The following is a 25,232-nucleotide window of genomic DNA, read 5'->3' as shown; positions in this document are numbered from 1 at the left end:
AGGACTTGTCTTTCTCACCAAACTGTGACGAGGACAGATCCATCAGAGCTGAATGAAGTAGAGCATTGTGCAGACAGGACATTAATCTTATTTGTCTACTACATCTTGCACCACAGTTCTGGAAGGCAACTACTAAAAGTACAAGAGTTTGGCAGAAGCATCACTGGCGAGCCAAAGGACCATCCGTCTATTTAACCCTTCGCAGATCCTATTCCTTCATGTCCTGTCAAGGTTATAAACTGCAAGTGACTCTCAAACCAGATGAAATCTCAATCTGAGAATGAAAGCCAAATTACGTAATCACTGATTTTATAATATAGATTATTATGGATCCTACAACGCTGGGCACTGTAGTAGTACCTCTCATATGTTGTGGATTACGTGTGTTTTTTTTCCCCTGCTGAAAAACTACAGTGTAATATAGTATCAGCAAAGTAAATGAGATTTACCAAATCTCATGTACACGTTGCGTATATTTTGACCTGCCGTGTGGATTTTGAAATTTGCAGCTTGTCAATTGTTTCTGCAGATTTCACCGTTTGCAATGCATCAAAATCCACAAGTAACACAAGCAGATTTTAATGCAGAAATGCAGAGAAATTTGCATGAAAACCCATGCAGAAATTTTGCTCGACAACCTGCAACCATTCGCAGGAAGCCTATGGCTGGGGCTACACGGTGACCTTGAGTGCAATAGCTGTTGGGTGACCAAGGATCATAGTGTAGCAGTGCAGACATAGAAATAAATTGGGTCAGAGTGAAACTTTTAGGTTGCAATGACAGCAGAATTTGCAAAAAATACAACCCTGCAGGATTTGTTGTGATCCGGGGGTCAACTCCATTCCTATGGATGCACGGCTACACTGCCATCTTTGGCCGCACAAAAAAAAACCTGTTGATCCCAAGCATGCTGGGACACTGAACTAACCAGAGGAACATACAATGCTCTGATAAAGGGTTAAAATGAAACCCAAGACGTCTTTTAGCAAAGTAAAACAAGGTCACAAAATGGTAAACTGTAAAATACACAAAACTGCCATCATTTAAGGATGACACAAGTAGTCAGCACTTTTAAGCCATAGCATAAAAAAAAATCAAGTACTGTGAACGGCAAATCCTTAGGGGGCACAAACATAACAAAAATGCTGCCTGCCCCACATAAAACTGCACAGCACAGGTTTCTTCTGGATTGCAGTTCTCCCGAGTATCATTTGTAGCTGCAAAATTCTTGGATGGTTATAGACTAGTCCTACAAATTTTACAAGTCGACAGTGTTCGGGAAAAGCTCATAAATTAGCCCTTAAAGCAGCAGGTTTACTGGACCATGAAAGGAAGCACACACTTAATGCTACATTAGGTCTCACACTAGCAAGGGGAAACATAGGTCTAAACACAGACATATAGCAAACGCTTCTACATTTAAAAGGGTGGATTAAAAAAAAAAAAAAAAAAAAAGATACACTAAACAGGTAATAGAAAAAGGCAGGCTTTTGTTTTGCCAAGAATAACCTAATAAAGGTTTTTCAATGAATTGAGTAATCATCAACTGATCGACGAACCTAAAATAAAAACCGCTCTTAATGCTGCCCTGCCTGTCAAGCCCTGCCTGGAGGAAATCCAGAATCGCAGTAATATTAGGCTTGCCTACGGGATCCTGCTCTAACCCAATAAAGCTGTTAAAGGTCTTCCATACCCTCAGGTAAATGTCATATGTCACAGTATTTTTGCTTGCTAATTAGGTGCAAAGACGTTTCCTGACAGATTTACCTGTCCTTTCTCCCTGTTCAATCTCTGAACTGTTTTTCTATGGATGGACCAGGGGACACCCAAATAAAAAGGTCCTCTGAGACCCTGGCTTCAAAACACACACAGCCCTACAGAAAACAGTAAGCAGAACCAGAAATGGCTGCTGCTCTCCACGGAAACATCAGCTAAGAATAAAAGAAGGGATTTGGGGGGAGATTTACCAAACTGGTGTAAAGTAGAACTGGCGTAGTTGCCCACAGCAACCAATTAGATTCCACTTTTCAAAGGAGGTGGAATCTGATTGGTTGCTATAGGCAACTAAACCAGTTCTACTTTACACCAGTTTGATAAATCCCCCCCTTGGTTTCTTGTCAAGGTGAATCTAAAGAGTCAGATTTTATAAAGTACTGATAATATTAGCGCCGTTTCACACAAGCAAGTCCATTGCAGGAATCACGCTAAAGTGTGTGAGCGTGATCCTCTATTCTGGACTTGCAGGAGCACATGGCATTATACTGATTTATAATGCTGTGTGCCTCTGCTTCACCTTACTTCTATGGGATAATACAGACAGCTTTATGTCAGTATGATTCTGTAGAAGTAAGGTCAAGCAGAGGCACACAGCATTATAAATCAGTATAATGCCATGTGCTCCTGCAAGTCCAGAGCGGAGAGTCACACACACACACCGAGCGCGATTCCCACAATGGATTCGCTCATGTGAAATATAACCCTACTGTTTAAATGCTACAGTAGAAGATTCAGATTTTTTTTCTTCCACAGATTTACGGTTATTCACATAATTTCCTCAAATGAAAAAGGGAGATTCTTTGCAACCTAGGAGTCCAGTTTAAAGGAGTTATCCAACCCCTATAATGTCCCCCAAAATGCCCAGGTACCTCATACAGGTTATACTTAACCCAGTCACTCCTGGGTTTGGTTTGGATGGATGGCTGGGTATAACCGGTGCCTGGGCATTTGAGGAGCATTATAGGGGTTGGATAACCCCTTTAAGGGTTCTCTCTCATGGTAGAGGTATTGTCTTTGCTAAAGGAATATCCTCCTTTAACTATTCTTGAAAGATGTTATGGCTTTAGCCCCAAGAGGTGTCCAGAGAAGATTTTTTTGTTCCATTGTGAGCCCATACATCTGGGCACTCCTTGGGGCCTATATTCACAAAGTGAGTCACCTCCTGCCTGGTCTAAAAACAGACGTGGGGGGGGGACATAAGTGCACGCTGGAGGAAACAGTTGCAGAGGCAACCATTTACAATGTCTGTGGAGTATCGTGAATGGGTCCTATTCTAATTAGGCCTCTTGCACACGAACGTTGTGCATCCGTTCCTTGCATTGGGGACCGCAATTTGCAGTCCCCCAATGCACGGGCAACATCCGCGCGGCAGCCGGGACAGATCAAGACACATTCAACTTGAATGGGTCCATGATCCGTCCGCATCGCAAGAAAATAGAACAAGTTCTATTTTAGTGCGGGGGCACGGACAGAAACACCAAAGAAGTACTCCGTAGTGCTTCTGTGGTGTTCCGATCTGTGTTTCCGTACCGCATCTCTGTGATTGCGGACCCATTCAAGTGAATAGGTCCGCATCCGCGATGCGGAGTGCACACGGGCCGATGCCCATGTACTGCAGACCTGCCGTATGCGGGCCGCAATACGGCAGCGGGCACACAACGTTCGTGTGTGAGAGGCCTTAATAGAACCGTGCATGAAACTTGCAGGGCATCATGTGTGGTTAAAAGTCTCATAAGTGAACTCCGCTGCACCATGAGGACACTATATTTACGGAGAGAAAACCCTACAATATCTAAAAAAATGTCACCAAGTTATGGAAAGTAATTTTCTGTCAATTCCTACTTCAACTACTTATGTGCTTTCTGACCAGGGGCCTTTACAGGAAGTGAAGCGTGCAAGGGAACATTGCTTTCCCAGACTAATATGAGTTCCCCATCCACTTTCATATTTATGTCCAGTCTGGAAGCTTATTACATATTTCAGAATGTGGCAAAATGATATTTAAAAAATAAAATAAAATAGGCTTATCTGTAATTTTAGCAGAGGAAAAGGATTCTGGCACGCAGGAAAAAAAAAATGAAGACACTGATTTTACATATAAATGCACTGTCCACTACTAATTAATAGTAGGTCAGACTTTGGAATGCTTTTAATCTTCAAAAATGCTTTTTTTCCTTTACTTTAATTATCTATTAATGATGTAGAGCCTGACCACAGGCTTACAGAACTGATAAAAACCAAAATGTAAGCCTGCTTTTAATCTTTCCTTCACCATTCTTCCAGTTTCAAGGCAGAAAGACATTTCTGCATTTTCTCAACCAGATTCCAGCAATACTTTTCTATTGAGATAAAGCTAAATCAAATATGCTTAGCGCAAGGCTTAAAAAAGGCCCATTTAGTTTCTCATGTCTACATGCATCAAACCAACCACACAATGTGCAAGCCTTTAACCCTTTGAGGACCGTAAGATTACCGTCATCAATATAAAAATAATTATATTTTTTTCCATTTAAGAATGTATTTGAACAATAAATAAAACCATTTCGACACCTGTCATTTTTGGGGGAGAAGTTATGACACGGGACAAATGTGACTATTTAGGTTACTTTTAATGGAAGGCCAAAAGAAGCTCAATTTTTTTTTTTTTACGGCAACTGAAGTTCGTACACTTCAGTTGCTGTAACTAAGCCATTTCATGAAATAACTGGCAAAAAGCTAGAACCATTTGTTGATAAGAACTTATATTTTGACTCAAACAAAAAAAAAGGAGACTTTTGTATTACTTACCAGTAAAGTCTCTTTCTCGCTCTTCCTTGGGGGACACAGGAAACCATGGGTATAGCTCTGCTCCCTAGGAGGCGTGACACTAAGTGAAAGCTGTAAGCCCCTCCTCCATCAGCTATACCCTTCAGCCTGGAGAGAGAGACTACCAGTTGCGTGTCCAAGTAGTGAAAGATAACCACCAACCGGAAAAAAAGAACTGTCAAGCCCCAACGGGGGCAACCAAGCCGGAACCACAACTGTAAACCCAAATGAAGGGTGGGTGCTGTGTCCCCCAAGGAAGAGCGAGAAAGAGACTTTACTGGTAAGTAATACAAAAGTCTCCTTTTCTCGCCCATATTCCTTGGGGGACACAGGAAACCATGGGACGTTCCAGAGCAGTCCCAGAAGGGAGGGACCAGAACAACTAGACCAACACCAGAGGCATCAATCAACTGCCGCCTGCAACACCAGACGGCCTAAAGCAGCGTCAGCCGACGCATGAGTATGCACCCTGTAGAACTTGGTGAAAGTGTGCAAGGAGGACCACGTGGCCGCCTTGCAAATCTGCTCCGTAGAAGCCCGATTCCTCTGAGCCCAGGAAGCTCCGATCGCTCTAGTGGAGTGAGCGGTAACACCAAGGGGCGGAACCTTGCCCTTGGCGAGATAAGCCTCAGTAACAGCCATCTTGACCAAACGGGCGATAGTAACTTTGGACGCCGCCATCCCTCTGTGCAACCCCTCCGGAACCACAAAGAGCGAGTCAGTACGCCTGAAAGAGCTGGTCACCTCCAGGTAAACCTTGAGCGCCCTGACAACGTCCAGGCGATGAAGCTCCCTCTCCCGGGGGTGGGAAGGGGAAGGACACAAAGAGGGGAGAACGATGTCCTCGTTCAGATGAAAGGCGGAGACCACCTTAGGAAGGAAGGAAGGGACCGGACGAAGGACCACCTTGTCCTGGTGGAACACTAGGAAAGGTTCCAGACAGGAGAGTGCAGCCAATTCGGACACCCTACGAAGAGAGGTGACGGCCACAAGGAAAATAACCTTGCAGGACAGAAGTCGCAAGGAAACCGTCCGCAGAGGCTCGAAAGGAGAAGCCTGGAGCGCTGAGAGAACCAGGTTCAGGTCCCAGGGCGGTACCGGAGGGCGGTACGGGGGAACCGCGTGAGCCACGCCCTGAAGGAAGGTCTTGACAGGACCAAGGGGGGCCAGTGGGCGCTGAAACAAAATGGACAGCGCAGACACCTGACCCTTCAAAGAACTAAGACCCAGACCTTGGGCGAGTCCGCTCTGCAGGAAGGACAAAACAGTGGGGAGAAAAAAGCGGAGCGGAGGAATCCCCAGATCGGCACAGAACCCCAAATAGGTCCTCCAGGTCCTATAATAGATCCTAGAAGAGGACGGCTTGCGGGCACGGATCATGGTGCGGACGACGTCCGCAGAAAAACCCCTACGTGTCAAGACGGTGGTCTCAACAACCACGCCGTCAAACGTAGGGACCTTAAACGCGGGTGGAAGATCGGTCCCTGAGAGAGAAGATCTTCCCTGGCGGGCAGCGGCCAGGGCGCGTCTGCCAGGAGCAGCATGAGGTCGGCATACCAAGACCGGCGGGGCCAGTCCGGAGCGACCAGAATCACTGAGACGCCCTCCGCCGCGATCTTCCGAAGGACTTTGGGCAGGAGTGGGATGGGAGGGAATATGTACGGACGCGCGAAGCCTCGCCAAGGACGAACGAGGGCGTCGGCTCCGCAAGCTCCCGGATCCCTGGCCCTGGACAGATAGGCGGGGACCTTGTGATTGAACTTGGAGGCCATGAGGTCCACGTCCGGCATGCCCCAACGAAGGCAAATGGCCTCGAATACCTCCGGGTGAAGAGACCACTCGCCGGGGTCGACAGTGGTGCGACTGAGGAAGTCCGCCGCCCAATTGTCCACCCCTGGAATAAAAATTGCCGATAGAGCCGGGACGTGGGCTTCCGCCCAACGGAGAATGCTGGTGACCTCCCGCATCGCTGCAGCGCTGCGAGTGCCCCCCTGGTGGTTTATGTATGCCACGGCCGTGGCGTTGTCCGATTGCACACGAACTGGATGACCCTTCAGCAGATGAGTCCAGTGTCGCAGAGACAGAAGGGCCGCTCTCAGCTCCAGGACATTGATCGAGAGTTTGGACTCCGATGGAGACCAAATGCCCTGGACGGATCGGGGAGGAAACACGCCTCCCCAGCCCAAGAGACTGGCATCGGTTGTAACCACCAACCAGTTGAGCGGCAGAAAGGACCTGCCCAGAAGAGGGGACTGTAACCACCAGCGGAGAGATGACCGCACCGGAGGCGATAGATGGAAGGGATGATCCAGAGACTGCGGCGATTTGTCCCAGGAGGAGAGGATCGCCCGTTGGAGAGGGCGGGAGTGAAACTGCGCAAATGGGATCGCCTCGAAGCAGGCAACCATCTGCCCCAAGACCCGCATGCAGAAGCGGAAGGACAGTCGACGGTGGAGAAGGAGACCCCGAATCGCCCGGCGGAGGGTCAATCGTTTTTCCGAGGGAAGACGTACCTCCGCCGCTCCCGTGTCTAAAAGCATTCCCAGGAAGACCAGTTGTCTGGAGGGGGGAAGGGAGGACTTGGGGAAGTTGATGACCCAACCGAACCTCGCCAGAGTCTCTAGAGTGAGATCCACGCTGGCAACCGCTTGAGAAAGGGACGGAGCCTTGATGAGGATATCGTCCAAGTACGGTAGCAGAAAAACACCCCTGGAACGGAGTAAGGCCAAAACCGGGGCCAGGACCTTGGTGAACACCCGGGGGGCTGTTGCCAGCCCAAAGGGAAGGGCGACAAATTGGAAGTGGAGGTCCCCCACGGCGAATCGGAGGAAGCGATGGTGACACCGGGCTACCGGAACATGGAGGTAGGCATCCTGTATATCGATGGAAGACATGAAGTCTCCCCGCTCCAGGGAAGCCACCGCGGAACGGAGGGACTCCATCCGAAACCGTCGAAGGAGGAGAAAACGGTTGAGCTTTTTGAGGTCCAAAATGGGCCGCACCGAACCTCCCTTCTTGGGAACTACAAAGAGGTTCGAATAGAACCCTTGGAACCTTTCCTCTAGAGGAACGGGGGTAATCACCCCTCTGTCCAGTAAGGCTTGAACAGCCGCGGAGAACGCAGCCGCGCTTTTCGGGTCCCGCGGCGGGCGGGAGCGAAAGAACCGATCTGGAGGGAAGGACGCGAATTCGATTTTGTATCCGGAGGACACAATTTCGAGAGCCCAGGCGTCGGAGACGTGAGCCATCCAGACGTCCCTGAAAAGGAGGAGCCGGCCCCCCACCCGGGTGGGTGGGGGCGCGCCTTCAGGCAGAGGACTGTTTTGCTGCGGGTGTGCGGGCAGCCTGCGGCCTGCGCCAGGAGGGCTGCGCCCGAAAAAACGGCTTCCTACGCTTATCCTGGGGAGGGACTGAAGCGGCAGCTGTGGGGGGAGCCCCAGAGGTCCTGCGGGAGGACCGAAAACGAGATGCACTAGGTCGTCCGCGGGGGACGCCCCTGGCTTGGGGTTGAGGAAGATGGGTGCTTTTACCACCCGTGGCCTCCGAAATAAGCTCGTCTAGGCGGACCCCGAAAAGGCGGGAACCCGCAAACGGTAGCCCCGCCAAGGAACGTTTGGAGGCAGCGTCCGCCTTCCAAACCTTCAGCCAGAGTTCCCTCCTGACAGAAACTGTCAGGGCGGAGGAGCGTGCTATAAGGGCTCCCGCATCAAGGGAGGCCTCACAAACAAAATTCCCGGCCCGAATAATAAGCTGGGCCAAGGAACGTAGGTCCTGGATGGGGACGTCCGAGTCCAACTCCTGCTCCAGCTGCGCACCCCAAGCAGAAATTTCTTTACCTGCCCAAGCAGAGGCAAAAAACGGTCTGAGGGCAGAACCGGAGGCAGCAAAAATGCCCTTGGAAAGGGTCTCCATGCGACGGTCCTCCGCTGACTGAAGAGAGGACCCGTCGGGAACAGGGATGGCCGTGTTCTTTGACAAACGGGCCACAGGGGGGTCCACCTTGGGTGGGGACGACCAGGTGGCCACGACATCGGCCGGAAAAGGATAGCAAATGTCCAGCTTCTTGGGGTTGACAAAACGGGCGTCCGGGCGAGCCCAAGCCTTAGACACCACGGAGGAGAAATCAGAGTGGATTGGAAAAACTTTTGAGGCCTGCCTGGGTCTGATAAAGGAGACGCTAGCTGCGTCAGAGCTAGGGGGGTCATCTTGCACCTTAAAGGTGTCACGAATATCAGAGATGAGTTGACCCATCGCTGAGGCTAGCTTGGACGGCAGGGCCGAGTCCATTTCCAAATCTGAAACCGCCAATTCACCTTCAGAGAGCGAATCCTTTGGAGAGGAGAGGCCCGTCTGAGTGCGCACGCGTGGCGGGGAGAGGGAGGCATCCGAGGAGGAGGCTCGCTCTACTCTAAAACGCTTCTGAGAGTGCCTAGCTCGGGAAGGGTCACTAAGAGAGGGTGAACCCGCCGCAGCGGCAGAAGCGATGGACCCGGAGGGCGCGACAGTAAGAGTGGCGTCCTGCGGGGTAGGCGGCCTGTCTATTAGGCGGCCCACGACATGAGTGAGGCTTTCCACGGCCTGGGACAGGGATCTAGCCCAGTCAGGCGGGTCAGAGGAAGCAGGGAGCGACACAGCGGGCGACTGAGGCTGCGGTGGAGCTCGGCATGCAGGACAGTGCGGATCAGACTGCCCCCGGGGAAAGGCTTCCCTACAAGCGGTACAGGCATGGTACCAAGGCTTGGCAGCTGCAGAAGGGTCTGACATGGTGGAAAAAAAAAAAAAAAAAGTTGCACTTAAAGTGGGAGACCCCAGGTGAAAAACGGGGATCACACCCAAGTAACAGTACTGGTGGCACGGAGGGGGTTAACAGTCCTACCAGACCCAGATGATGCAAGCGGCAGACAGCAAGGGCAGCAGACTGAAGGGAGGCTGTGGAGGAGAGGCGGCAGGCACGGAGATGAATAGCTTCAGGATCGGACGGCAGAGAGGGTTCCACGCAGCACCTGAGATGTGGAGCCCGACGAACCAGGAAGTAGCGGAGCGCATGTAGGAAGCTCCGCCCCCCCCTTGCCGCGCTGAAGGAGAAGCAGAGCCGCGCGCGCGCGGCAAAATGATTTAACCCCCTAGGTAGATGAAGTGCCGGCCATGAAAAGGTGCCGTTCGCGCCAAGTAAGCGGCCCCCCGCCTGAATGTGACGACTCGTCATACAGCCGTCCCCCTGACTGCCCTGCCGTTGAAGTGGTAATCACCCCCCTAAGAACCACCTTGTCCTGGGTCTGCAACACCAGAACGAAGTCCCCCCCAAATGATGGCCGGTAAAGTTGCCGGCCCCGATATGCCCATGGGGGAGGGGGGGGGGTTGATGGACACCACGGAGAGATGTAGCAGCGGTGGGAGGGAGGGAAGGGGAGGCTGGAGCAGCCACTCTCACCATACGCTGTCTTCGCCCTCAATCCATCCAGCAGGGTCGCCCCTTGAGCCACTGGCACCGCAGTGGCAGGAAGCCGGGGGAGGGACTTGGCGTGCGGGCGACCCTTGAGCTGGCGGGACGCAGGGGAGCGAGGCTGCCCTGGTCCACCTTGTCTTCTGTGGGGGAGGCGGCAGTGCGGTATTACCGGCACTGGCGCGACTCAACCCCGGGAGAAAACAGAGGGGTCTAGTGCGCCTCTGTTGTCCCTGTAAGTAGAAAAAAACCAAATTAAAAACAACAAATAACGCAAAAAATAAAAAATTATAGGAAAACAACCCTGCCTAAGCAGGGAGTGTCTTGCCTCCTTGGACACTAAGCAAAAACTGGTAGTCTCTCTCTCCAGGCTGAAGGGTATAGCTGATGGAGGAGGGGCTTACAGCTTTCACTTAGTGTCACGCCTCCTAGGGAGCAGAGCTATACCCATGGTTTCCTGTGTCCCCCAAGGAATATGGGCGAGAAAAGTATTTTAAGTTCTTAATCAGACGATACAGGCAATTAAAAAAATGGGACAAATACGTCCCTTGGTCCTCAAAGGGTTAAAAGGGCTTCCCTTATTTTGATGGGGATAGATTATCAATATTAGATCTGAAGGTTTCTGACTCCCAGCACTCCCGCCCATCAGCTGTATGAAGAGAATGCAGTGTTCATACGAGTGCTGCATTCTCTTCACTGTTTACATGCTTGACGTGACGTCGACATTACAGCTCCGTTTTCCGATTCACTTGAAGGGGACAGAGTAACTACAATTGGTCTGTACCATTCAAGCGAGTGGGACGGAGAAGCTATGATTACATTGCTTGCTGCTGCAATGTTGTCAGCGAGCACGTAAACAGCGAAGAGAATGCAGTGCTCGAAGAAGCACCGAGTTCTTGTCATACAGCTGATTGGCAGGGGTGCTGGGAGTTGGACGCCCACTGATTTAATACTGATGACCCATCCTGATAGTAAAAAAGAAAATGGCTGCACACCATTATACACACAAACAATAGAGCTCAGAAATGGGAATCATTCTAAATAAAAGTGGTATCATACCTACTATAAATGAGTCAATGGAAGCTCTTAGCACACATATTTGATCAAACATGTGTCGGGCCCATCTACCAGGCATCAAGGTGGCTTCCACAGATGGGTCCTTAACACTAATATACTGCCTCTCTAGGTTCTAGTCTAAATTTTCTTGCAGTATTAATTGAGGGTAGCGCCTCTTTTAGACTGAACACGCCCATCTGCCTGGGGCTTCTGAGCAGAGTAGAAATGTAGCTGGTTCCTGCACTGCCCTGAATATTGTAGGCTTAGGCAAGTCCAAAGAGAGGTGGTATATTAGTGTTAGGGACCTATCTGTGGAAGCCACCTTGATGCCTGGTAGATGGGCATGACACACCTTTGATCAAATATGTGCGCTAAGAGCTTTCATGGACTCCTTTATAGTAGGTATTGTACCACTTATTTAGAATGATCACCATTTCTTAGCTCCATTGTTTGTATGTATAATGGTGTGCAGCCATTTTCTTTTTTATAATCATGTTTGCTTCATGGATATGCACCTGTGATTCTGAAGGTTCTAGTCAAAATTTTCTTGTACTATCCCGATGATAGGTCATCAAGATGGGGGAAGCAAAAAACACCTTTACGTTGTCCTCACAGCCTTGCAAGGACAGTCACTTTCATGCGCATCTATGAAGGTGGCCATACACATTAGATATGTTAGTTCATGGTTGAACAACACACTTAATCAGCCTGTTTTGCAGACACAGCCACATACATTTTAGCCCATAATGGTAGTTACAGTTGTTCAAATTGGCCATACATGTTCAATGAAACCAGGTGATTGAGGAAAGATTTTTCTTGGAACGTTCGATCAAAAGAAAAATCTCTTTCTTTGAGCAAACGCTGAACAATTTCAAATATGGCCAACTTCTTTTAAGAAGGTATGGTCTGGTTCAGTCTGCAATCGTCATTACATTAAAGGGGTTGTCCGGGGTCAGAGCTGAACCCGGACATCCCTCCATTTTCACCCCGGCAGCCCCCCTGACATGAGCATCGGAGCAGTTCATGCTCAGATGCTCTCCTTTGCCCTGCGCTAAATTGCGCAGGGCAAAGGCTTTTTTTGGAGATCCGGTGACGTAGCAGGGCTCTCCATGGGGCTGCCAGGAATCCCGGTGAAGTCACCGGCACTGATGGGTGGGATTTAGCTCTGCCCTAGCCAGTAAAACTGCTAGGGCAGAGCTAAAGCATGCCCCTCAGAGCCGGTGACGTCACCGAACACACTGCAGGGCGGAAGTTTCCGCCCGGCAGTGTGTTATTGAAAACAAGAGGCCGTGCCCTGCGCAATTTAGCGCAGGGCAAAGGAGCGCATCGGAGCATGAGATGCTCCGATGCTAGCCTCAGGGGGGCTGTCTGGGTGAAAATAAGGGTATGTCCGGGTTCACCTCTGAACCTGGATAACCTCTTTTAAGTCCTTTTCAGACCACCTGATATTCAGTTTACAACCTGCTATTAGTTCCAGACTTCTCTCTAATACATGCTGGACATGAGATCTGTGTGCCTAGGATGATACTGCCTTCGCTTAGTCTCCTGAACTACCACATCTTACTTCCTGATCGGACCTTCCTCTCACTTGTACTGACATTTACTGATGCTGAGGTGTGTGTTATGCACTCCCTGCACAGTTTGTAATGGGTCCCCTGTTTACACTTGGGCACACCCTTTATGATTCCCCCCCCTGAAACTACATTATGTGTACTCTCTTCCCTACGTACAGCCTGCCCTCCTTGGATCCTCTCTCCATGTGCTGTGTACAACCTCCTGCTGCAATATATAATACTAATAGAAAGGAGGGGGCGAGCGGAGTAGTGTTCTGACAGATTTATATATACTCAGCAGCACCACCAGCAGCCTGGTGAAGGACATACAGAAACTGCAGGAAATTTTTTAAATGAAGACTATGTAGAAAGTTGCTTAATTTTGTATTAATGAAGCACATAATCAAAATCATTTTAAAGGCTATGGACACCGTTCGACTGATCACCTGTCATTGTGTAAAGATTTCTTTCATGATAAAGTATCAACTACATTTATTTTACTAATTAAAACCAAAAACAAAAGATGAAAAGAACATGTTTTATTATTTTCTGATTGCAGGTTTGTTTTTTTGTTTTTTTATTTAATTTCCCTGTACATGATTATGGGATGGCCATCTCATCTGAGCTGTTGCTAAGAAGTTCACAGATTTGTTTCATAGTAGACACATGGACTTAGGAACCTGTGAGATGACTTATCAGTATGTTGTGAGCTATATGCTATATGACCTGTACAGAGGTCAAAGTGCAGGGAGGCGGAGAAGACAAGCTGCGTACATCACCTATTGTCAGTGGTGGACCCAGTCTGATCTGCCTCCTCAAACCTGTTTTACTATCTAAAAAACGAGTGATAAAAATAAAAAAATAGTGTGTGTTTACATGCTGTACAAGAAATTTAGGAGCAGGAGTCACAATGTCAATACACTGGAATGTGCCACTATCTAATTCTAAACTAAACTGATGTCCACAATCTTCAGTTACTCTAAGAGAAAATTATGTGAGATGTCTGCCTGGAGTTCACTAGAATTAATTTTGGTTTCCTTTTGATTCAAGATACTGGCAATTGCCCAAAGAGAATTATGAGAGCAGGTATGGTATGTACACTGAATACAAAGGGTGATGATCACGCCTGTTTTATCATTTCATGTCCAATATAAAAGTACATCGAGGAAGTTGAGATATTTGTTGCAGGACAGTCTTAGATCGGCCTTAAAACAAATTATGTGATGAGACTAGATGGAACCTGTATTTGTATACAGGTGAAACGCGAAAAATTCGAATATTGTGCAAAAGTTAATTTATTTCAGTAATGCAACTACTTAAAACTAGAAAAGCTAAAATTTCTGGGGAAATTGTGTGAAGTATTCTTGCCTCCACAAGTAGTCTACTACTGGAGTGGGCGGGGTAACTGGGTGGAGTGGCTTGAGTAACTGTTGTGTGGTTGGAGTGGCTGGAGTAACTGTGGACAGGTTGGACTGGGCAGAGTAACTTTATGGAGTGGGCAGAGTAACTGTGTGGAGTGTTTGGAGTGAGTAAAGATAGTAAACATTATACTAACCAATTGATTGATCAAATTTAAAAAGTGCACATGGTAAGCTTGGTAAAGTGAGAAATGCATTTCAACTTGTATTTATTTATATAGCACATTTAATTGCAATGTTGTTGCCCAAGGTGCTTAACAGTTACATTAAAACATACATTTATAAAAACATTAGCAGCAGATTTGTGTAGGTGGGCTTGAAAATGAGGGAGTGGTGGCAGTTTAGAAATCATGTCCTGATTTTTCAGCTCACACTCTAGCTTTTGTCACTCTGCTGGCTGCTCACACACCTGGGTTCCTATGGCAACTCACTCTACAGCAAGGGCAGAGTAGAGCGGTTAAAAACAAACTGCTCCAACTCGCTCACTTCACTGGCGGTTGTCTTCTTCAAACGGCTGTAGATTAAAAAATATAAATCCTACGGCAAAGAGCTTTACATTGTGAGAATCACAAGACCCAGACCTATATTTTGATGTATAGTATGTCTCTGAAATATTAAAAATGAAGGCACAGTCTCAGTTTAGAAATTGCCCTTCAAATTTGAGGTGGCTTTAGAATTTAGAATAATTTTTTTTCAGCTCACACTCCGCCATTCATTCCTATGGGACCAATTTCACCACAAAAACGCAGATATTTCGTGAACCATTCGGCGAAACGTTACACAAAGTAATAGCACACCAATCGGGAACAATCCGCACATTTCGGTATATTACTGTCTATGTAGTGTAAAAACTGTGGGAGGAGGTAGGGTGGTAAATTTGGCTATAATAATAAGAATACATATGTGAGATAACAGTAAGTGGTCTTGCCATGCAAGAACACAATTAGAATATTGTGAAAAGGTTCAAAATTCTAGGCTCAAAGTGTCATACTCTAGTAGGCTAATCCATACCCCCTGAGCAAAGGGTACCTCAAAATTGTGACTCTGGGGTTTCATAAGCTATAAACCATAATCATCCAAATTATAACAAATAAAGGCTTGAAATATCTCACTTTACATGTAATGAGTCTATCTCATGTTAGTTTCACCTTTTAAGTTCCATTACTGAAATAATTTGGAGTTACACTTGTACAGATTATCAAAACGCTCTCTTCAGTGGAAGATGTCAGAATTTTTTTTTAAAAATATGTATAATTTCTTAATAAGCTGCACAGTATCAGCAAACTAATGATTTTAAGTGAATCCACGGGTGAAGCCGACAGTGCACACCAAAAGGTTAGAGACTTCAGCCCTTTCGTTCTGATGAATCCCATAAAGTCTGACTAAAGTTTGATAAGTTTGTACGATTAACTGCATCTAAAACAAGTGTATCATTTTCAACATTCCCCAACCCCTCTAGATCTAAAGTACTTGGTGCTCACATTGCTACAATTTAGGGGCTTCTTCAATTAAGCTTCATAATATGAAGCAGTGTCCATAAGAGGACGTGAAAAATTACAGCATTGTCCCCCATTCCTCCTGAATCATAGACAAAAGCCAGGGAGGGTGGGGTGCGGTCTTTGGGAAGGCTATATTTAAAATGAGGGAAGTGTGAACACTAAAAAAAAAATTATATCCACCCAAAATCAAGTGTTATGATCAACTCTCTTAATAATTAAAGGAGCTGTCCCATGAAAAATATTCTGCAGGTTTCAAACCTGCAACTGGATGTGAATACTTAGTAATTTCATGTAATTAAATATTTTGTATATTGTGTTATTCAATAAAATGTATCTGTATAGCGCAACCTGCTGTTTGTTCTTTTTCTAATTTCTCTGTTCACCACGCTGAGGTGGACACACGCTCCATTCCATCCTTCAATTGCCTCCTAAGCTGCGAAAGGGAGAGAGATGCCCGCACAAATGGCACGCCCCCCCGAGATGCCCGCACAAATGGCACGCCCCCCCGAGATGCCAGCTTGACAGAAGTTTAGCATGGCAATTGAAGCAATGAAAGGGGGGATCTCTGGATCCATGTGAGGTACAGGTTCTAGCTTTGTTAGAAAGAATGTCTTGAGGTATATGATGTCTGATTTTAATTTTTTACATTAATAATGGGATAACCACTTTATCTGTCATTTTCATGAAAAAAGGTACATGTGCCTATTTATGTATAAACAAAGCTGGTAAAACGTAAAATAGATGAATCTCGGATAAACTAAATATAACAGAGCAGATACATATTGGAGGATGGATTGAAGACAATTACATATAAATGCAGGTTTTATTTTAATGTAGTGGTTACTATTATGCAGATTTGTTCTGGCTGAACTGCAACCCATCATCCCATCTGCTAGATGCATAGCAACAAATTCTCAGAACAAAAATGTCAAGTTGAGATTTATTTCCAAAGACCAAGGATAAGTACACATGCTCTTAATTTATTTTTTCAAATCTTAATGTTTTAAACATGGGACATTTTCCTGGAAGTTCTGTACATAAAACGGTTATGAACACAGGACGTGAAGGAAGCAGTTGAGAGCTATACCTAGCTTATAGGGGTTGTCCGGCCACAAACTTTAACCCGATTCCATGTAGTGTAAAATTATTTATTATTTTACATCATGCAGAAAATGATGTAAGAAGGAAGGTGGCTACTGCAGCAACAATAAGGAGGACCCATTATTGTAACTAACTTCAAACAGCGTGAAATCTGCAGAGCCACAACATATGACCTGTATGACTAGACATATATACTGGTAAGCCTCTGTTCAGATTGTATTTGCGTCTTCTACACACAGAGGATTTCCCAGTCTATGCCTCTGATAGAAGCATCTGACCACTGCACAGGCATACAGTACATCTTCATTAGGCTGTCATGTAAAACCCATTCAGCACGCATTATACTTTAAAAATTTTTACTGGAATGCCTGGCATAGAAAAAGAGTAGTCCAATTATGCTTTTCTATACAATAAAAAAAATAAAAGTAGACCATCCCAACTGAAACCAAAAGGACACTCTTTTGCTCTCTGTTGGATGAATCCAGGCCTATGGCAGGGGGCTTTGTGGACCCATAAAATGGCCCATTCTAGAAGGCTGGAATGCCTTTTATTTAGTTAGGCATTTCTATGGCAGTGAAAGTTGGCCTACCTATTATCATTGAGCTGCGTATATCGAGGTTGTGGATCCGGATCCTGGTCATTGACATCATAGCTGGCAGCTGGATCCTGAATAAAGACAATTGTAAAAGATAAAACAAATACACAAAATAGACCTATTGTCAATTACAGTGACAAGCATATACATCACTTCCTCTTATCTGTTCTCCACCAGATCATTTGTTTCTCTTTTCAGCTGACTGCTGTAAAAGAATAAAGATATCCAAGTGCATTCCGTTTTTCATCAACCTAATGGCTCCTTCCTAATAAATTTCAAGTGCACTGCGGCAAATGTGGCCATAGAATAGTTCACAGAGATCAATAATCAGTCTTTTTTTCAGTTCCCTTTCCTTACTAAGCAGATGAATGTTTAACCATGCATTATTCAACTGTTCATTAAACACACATGCCAAGAAAATAAATTACTATGAAAAATCTACGTCTATCTACTACTATAGGTCAAGGTGATAATAAAACCAATTTCACAGTCTGGTCTGTGGAGAAAAAAACAACCTATGCATTTGATAAACCTCAGCTTTTTTATACTGCTGTGTTAAGTATGTCTAGCCAACTCTTCCATTCATAGATGAACTCTAAGTACAGTTTGATATACAGTGAGGAACAGAAGTATTTGAACGCCCTGTGATTTTGCAAGTTCTCCCACTTAGAAATTATGGAGGGGTTTGAAATTCATATTGTAGGTGCATTCCCACTCAGAGACCGAACCAAAAAAAGAAAAAAAACTGGAAATCGTACTGTATGATTTTTAAAGAATTTGTCTTGCACTGCTGAGAACATCAGTGTTAATATTTGGTACAGAAGCCTTTGTTTGCAATTACAAAAGGTCAAACGTTTCCTGTAGTTCTTGACCAGGTTTGCACACACTGCAACAGGGATTTTGGCCCACTCCTCCACACAGATCTCCTCTAGATCTGTCAGGTTTCGGGGCTGTCGCTGAGCAACACAGAGTTTCAGCTCCCTCCAAAGATGTTCTATTGGATTTAGGTCTGGAGACTGGCTAGGCCACTCCAGAACCTTGATCTGCTTCTTACGCAGCCACTCCTTGGTTATCCTGGCTGTGTGCTTAGGGTCGTTGTCATGTTGGAAGACCCAGCCATTTGTCCTGTCTCCTTCAAAGAAAAGTATCCCCAAAGCATGATGTTACCACCCCCATGTTTCACAGTAGGGATGGTGTTCTTAGGATGCAACTCATCCTTCTTTTTACTCCAAACACGAGTGAAGTTTAGACCAAAAAGTTCTACTTTGGTCTCATCTGACCACATGACTTTCTCCCATGCCTCCTCCGGATCATCCAGATGGTCATTGGCTTCAGACTTGGGCCTGGACATGTGATGACTTGAGCAGGGCAACCTTCCGTGCAATGCATGATTTGAAACTATGACGGCGTAGTGTTCTACCAACAGTGACCTTTGAAACTGTGGTCCCAGCTCTCTTCAGGTCATTGACCAGCTCCTACCTTGTAGTTCTGGGCTGATTCCTCACCTTTCTTATCAGTGATACCCCACGAGGTGAGATCTCGCATGGAGCCCCAGTCCGAGGGAGACCGAGAGTAGTCTTTAGCCTCTTCCATTTTCTAACAATTGCTCCAACAGTTGATCTATTTTCACCAAGCTGCTTGGCAATTGCCCCGTAGCCCTTTCCAGCCTTGTGGAGGTCCACAGTTTTGTCTTTGGGGTCTTTTGACAGCTCTTGGTCTTGCCCATGGTAGTAGTTGGCGTCTACAGACTGTGGGGTGGACAGGTGTCTTTAAAGAGCTCAGACAGGTGCTACTAAGTTAGATTAATGAGTGGAGTAGAGGTGGACTTTTTAAAGGCACAGTAAGGCCCCTTGTAGACGAGCGTGTCCGGATGCGTCCCGGTGCATTGCGGCAAACCCACGCGAGTAGGAACGCAATTGCAGTCAGTTTTGACTGCGATTGCGTTCCGATGTTCAGTTTTTATCGCGCGGGTGCAATGTGTTTTGTACGCGCGTGATAAAAAAAACTGACTGTGGTACCCAGACCTGAACTTCTTCACAGAAGTTTGGGTTAGTTGTAGTGTAGATTGTATTATTTCCCCTTATAACATTGTTATAAGGGAAAATAGCATTCTGAATACAGAATGCATAGTACAATAGGGCTGGAGGGGTTAAAAAAATAAATAAAAAAATGTAACTTTCCTTAATCCACTTGTTTGTGCAGCCGGCATCTCTTCTGTCTTGTTCTGTGAGGAATAGGACCTTTGATGACGTCACTACGCTCATCACATGATCCATCACTATGGTGATGGATCATGTGACGGACCATGTGATGAACGTAGTGACGTCAAAGGTCCGATTCCTCACAAAAGACAGAAGAGATGCCGACTGCGCGAACAAGTGGATTAAGGAGAGTTAAAAAATATTTTCTTTTTTTTTAACCCCTCCAGCCCTATTGTACTATGCATTCTTTATTCAGAATGCTATTATTTTCCCTTATAACCATGTTATAAGGGAAAATAATAATGATCGGGTCCCCATCCCGATAGTCACCTAGAAACCGTGCGAGAAAAATCGCACTGCATCCGCACTTGCTTGCGGATGCTTGAGATTTTCACGCAACCCCATTCATTTCTATGGGGCCTGCGTTACGTGAAAAACGCACAAAGAGGAGCATGCTGCGATTTTCACGCAACCCCATTCATTTCTATGGGGCCTGCGTTACGTGAAAAACGCACAAAGAGGAGCATGCTGCGATTTTCACGCAACGCACAAGTGATGCGTGAAAATCACCGCTCATGTGCACAGCCATATAGAAATGAATGGGTCCAGATTCAGTGCGGGTGCAATGCGTTCACCTCACGCATTGCACCTGCGCGGAAATCTCGCCCGTGTGAAAGGGGCCTAACAGGTCTTTGAGAGCCAGACTTCTTGCTGTTTCTCAGGCGTTCAAATACTTATCTTCAGCAGTGCAAGACAAATAAATTATTTAAAAATCATACAATGTGATTTTCTTTTTTTTTATTCTGTCTCTCAGAGTGGGAATGCACATACAATGTGAATTTCAGACCCCTCCATGATTTCTAAGTGGGAGAACTTGCAAAACTGCAGGGTGTTCAAATACTTCTGTTCCTCACTGTATCCTCAGTCATCAGTATTTGATTGGTGGTGGTCTGATGGCACTTCCTGGAAGGTAGCGCTGTTGGAAGGGGCCATAGCTCTCAGGCAAGTACCTTGTCCTCTTCCTTTGCCAGTAACATCACGTGCATTGGTCATATGGCCTTTGTGCAGCTAAGTCCCATTAAAGAGAATGGGATTGAGCTGCAATCCCAAGCACAGCCACTAAACAAAGTACAACACTATACTTAAAAAAATAAATAAATAAAAAAGCCACAGAGCTTGTCTGAAAGCTGGGGCCCCTAGAGACAGCTGATGAGCAGGGCCCGAAGGGCGACTCAGACCCCTTCCCCCCTCCTCAATTATATATTCATGACTAGTGTTGAGTCACTTGGTTCAAAGCTTCGGAATAATACGGTACTCCGTACAGTATTAGAATGTATGGGCTCCGAATATCCGATGTAAAGTTATTTGCGAAGACGCAAGTGGAAAACCACTTTAAAACCGAACTCTGCTTCGGTTCCGAGGTACTAGTTGTTTCTGCAGAGGTGTGCCATCTCTATAGTCTGAGTACCAATCTCTGACTGTTTACTGGATTCTGACCCTCCACTGCATGCCCCGAACTTAAGCACATACTCTGCCGACCCTGACCTCGGCCTACCTCTGGCTATAATTTTGCCTTGCCCCTCGTTGCTCTGCACCAGTGTCTGATATCTATGGGTTAGGTCAATCATACAAAGACTAACACCTGTACCTCCTGGAGTAAAGAGTGAAACCCAGGGGACTGCCAGAATAACGACCTTAGGAGTAGCCCAAATTCAAATCTGTTGGTTGACACAGTGGTTCCACACCCACTGCCGTAACATTCTCCTAAGAATGGCCAATTTTGGATGGAAACAACTAATGACCATCTTTTTGTAAACTTTAAAATTTCAGCTGCTGTACAATGTAAAGCAAGACAACTCAGATTTGTGTGTAAATAAACACAACCTTTCACTTCCAATTCAAACCATGCTGACATGGGTGTACAGCAGCTGAAATTTTCAATTTTAGCACCCCTTTCACTTCTCCATTAAGCTTCCTTCATGTGCAGTTTCCAATAGGGGTGGGCAATATGGCCTAAAATCTATATTGCGATATAATTTTAAGCATGTGCGATATGCGATATATTGTTTTCTATATTTGGGGGGGAAGGGGGTGTTTAAACTTTTTTTTTTTTTTACTATTTAATAACTATTGGCCTCCTTAAGGGCTAGAACCCTTGTCATATTCACCCTAATAGAGCTCTATTAGGGTGAATAGGACTTTACACTCTCCCTGCTGCCCTGTGCTTTGTGCACACAACAGCAGGGAGCTGACCATGGCAGCCAGCCTCTCATGTGCCCCCCCCCCCCCAGCCTCTCATGTGCCCCCTATGGTAACTCAAACCCACCCCCCTCCCTCCCCAGTATTAATCATTGGTGGCAGTGGCCACAGGGTCCCCCCCCCCCCCATCATTGGTGGCAGTGGGCAGTTCCAATCGGAGTCCCAGCAGTGTAATGCTGGGGCTCAGATTGGTTACCATGGCAGCCAGGACGCTACTGGACGCAGCCACGGCGCACATGAGTATAATGCTGCACACTAACATACCATCGCAGCCAGGACTTCAGTAGCGTGACTCCTGGCTGCCATGGTAACCGATCGGAGCCCCAGGATTACACTGCTGGGACTCCCATCGGAACTGCCCACTGCCACCAATGATGGGGGGGGGGGGGGGGGGGAGGGGGACCCTGTGGGATATGGCTGGAACATTCATTGGTGGCACAGTGGCCACAGTCCCTCCCCTCCTCCTCTGTCCTCATTGGTGTTCAGCGGCAGCCGCGCACAGTGGGGAGGGAGGGACTCCCTCCTTCGCCACTGTGCCGGCTCAGGAGAAAATGGTGCGCGCAGAGAGCGCGATCATATCGCGGTCCGGCGATATAGGAGATATGGCGAAAATCCATATCGTGGCCCAAATTTATATTGCATATCGCCTATACCGCCCACCCCTAGTTTCCAGATATTAAATGGTCACTAACTTTTCACATAACTTTGCATAAATCTATAGTACAAGTGACAACAGGAAACTTTGTAATATGTGTTAGTGAGAAAGGTCTAGTTCTCATGTTATCAGCTGTTTATCTCCCCTCACTAATTGCTTTTCACTTTGAAAAATTTCTTAATTCCGTCCAAGACGGACCAGCTCCACATGAGGATCATATTACATGCATATTACACACATTACAAGCTACATGGGCTAAGATATAAACTTCCCAAGTGCTTTATTCACAGCCATACAGGTCAGTACCTCCTCTGCAATGTCCTCCATGACCTTGGGGCTGATTCTGAGTGCATAACAGAGGGCTAGTAAGCATATTCTCCTCTAATTCTATGTGCAGTGGATGGCAGCTGGTCTCCACCCATTATGTCAGAGAACTGCAAATTAGATATTTACTACAGAGAAAAAATTCAAAAAATGCCAGATACAAGTGATATAATGGCCATAGTGTTATTTCTGATGTACACTCTGTACTACTGATTGCTGCAAAGTTTGTTGAAAAGTTATTGACGCTTAATACCACTAAACTTTATACGATTCGAAAGCACAACATCCAATTTTGCCTTATTCATCTTTAAGGAGATAAACTGCACCTTGAAGGAGGTAGGGGGTGTCACTGAATGGGCACCAATTTGACTAGAATATTAGATTAATATTTTATAAAATCACCAAATGTAATATAAATCATTTTGTCTAAGGTTTGCCCATTATTATAAAACGATTGCAGTCCATCACTCTGAGTGATGAGCATCATAATGTGTCTAATGATGGAAATGCAGAGACTGAACATAAACCTGGTCTAAGAGATAATTCCAAACTTTTCTTGCTTCACTCATTTGTGCTGGTGCAATTTGATCTAAGACTTCAAATCACATTTATGATGCACATTTAACCAAAGCATTACAATTGAGGATGGAGACGAAAGAATATCCTTTTGGCCTCCTTTTTTTGGCTGGTATTCATCTGCAGTATACTGCAAAGAAGAAATACGGTATAGTCTAATAGACTATGCTGTACCGTACAATGGTATCCAGGAAAAAAAGTGGAAAAAAAAGAAACCTTTATTAACTATATACACTGGGATCCTATGGGTGCTAGGATTCCACTGTATAGCATCTGATTAACAAGACCCTGGAAAACAAAAGGTTCTGCATAAAAGCTTGTGCATGCAGGTTACAGGTCATGGCTGTCCCCAGGATAGGTCATCAGTGTCTAAACGGTGGGGGTCGAAGACCCCAGACCACCGACGATCAGCTGTCTGAGAGGGCCGTGCAGCTCCTGAGAGTGCCATGGCCTTCTCGCAGCTTTTCCTAGGCCAGTGAGGCCACTTTCCTCCATCATATGGCCTAGGTGTAGCTCAGCCCCATTCTAGTGAAGGGGACTGAGCTGCGATAAAGCCGTGGCGCTTGCTGGCGTCTTCCCAAACAGCCGATTGGCAAGGTCCCAGTTGTCGGACTCCCCCCAAAGGATAGCAGAAAAAAGGAGATTACAGCAGCATCTCCAATGTATCCTTTATTGAAGCCTTGAGTGGATACAAAAAGCAGAAATACGACGTTTCAGCTACATAGTAGCCTTTATCAACTGTTTGTGCTGCTCTACATCTTTATCCCCCAAAGGATAGGTCATCAGTTAAAAAGTCTTGGAAAATGCCTTTAAATTTAGAAATAAAATCTACATCCGGTATATTCTGCATACATAAAAGAAAAATTGATCATTCAATTCTACTTAGGTGTTTACTCCACACATTCATTGAAAAACTTGTACATTAGGGTCAAGTAAGCTGAACTATGGGTAACCCTCTCCAAGAAAGCAAGTTTCTGGACCAAGATGGGTTAATGATGCGACCTAAACTAACAAAATGTGAGCAAAGCAAACCGAGACCGCAGAGAATTTTAAGAACTAGAAAGGGCTTTTGTGCATTTTTGAACCTGGTCTCAAATAACAGAAGACAAAACATTATCCCTAAATGTAGCTTGGCACCAACTTATTCCACAAGTTGAAATTCCAACACTTCCTAAAAATAAAAATTGTATGTACTTACGCATACATCTCAATAATGCAGCTTTATGGATTCATTACATATACAGATCTAAGAAGAGACTCATTACAAAAGGTGCAGAAGACATCCTGAGATGTCAACATGAAGACTAATGAAGAGCACGTCTCCAAAAAGGCACTTCAGAAAATAGAAAGGAAGGTACAAGATAAACAGGCATTAAAAGCACAAATTTCATCTGCATATAGTACATCTAAAATCACCTTCAATTGCCAACTAAACAGAGGCAAAAAGAAATGGCCATGATCAGTGGACTGCAACAGCTTTCCCTCCAGCAGGAGTATTGGGGGGGAAAAAAAAATGTTCCTTTAAAAGAAGCGCAGTAGAAGAAAATCCAGGACTGAACAATTTAAAGGCAAATGTGGTCAGGGAGCAGAGTTCTAGCTAGGCGGCACACAGTCTTTAAGCTTGTCTATATTCTGTTTCCTTGGATACCTAAAGTGTCACCTAATCCTGCGATTCTTAAGACATCAGTTACAGTATATACTCACATAATTTCCTTGCAAGTCTGGGTGGTTCTTTTCAATACCATCATCCAGGATGGAGACCACAATGCCTTTACCAGTGTAACCCTGAGCCCAAGCTTCGTTCACATGTAAATCATGACGGCTTGCATCATACTGAAAAATAAAAATCATTTAAAAAGTATATTAAATTAATCAACGAAATGGAAGGATGCAGCTTTATTAGATTGAGGTTATGATCCAGCATTTCATGGAAATTGGAATACTTAAATTTTATTCAGCCACTCAACTCAA

The 25,232-nt window shown here is 45.8% G+C and overlaps 1 protein-coding gene across 1 annotated transcript in view; it reads right to left on the bottom strand.

Moving 5' to 3' along the window:
• Positions 1-25,232, bottom strand: part of FURIN (furin, paired basic amino acid cleaving enzyme) — a 205,906-nt gene that overhangs the window by 34,486 nt on the left and 146,188 nt on the right. Inside the window, exons 5-6 of the mRNA XM_040414111.1 lie at positions 24,966-25,094; positions 17,241-17,317 (exon numbers count right to left, since the gene is read on the bottom strand). Of these exons, the coding sequence (XP_040270045.1) occupies positions 17,241-17,317; positions 24,966-25,094 (206 nt within the window). The remainder of the gene's footprint in view (positions 1-17,240; positions 17,318-24,965; positions 25,095-25,232) is intronic.

Source organism: Bufo bufo, chromosome 1, assembly GCF_905171765.1.
Source record: "Bufo bufo chromosome 1, aBufBuf1.1, whole genome shotgun sequence".
NCBI lineage: Eukaryota > Metazoa > Chordata > Amphibia > Anura > Bufonidae > Bufo > Bufo bufo.
The sequence above is the reverse complement of the archived record's forward strand: the minus strand, read 5'-3'. Positions and strand labels throughout refer to the sequence as shown.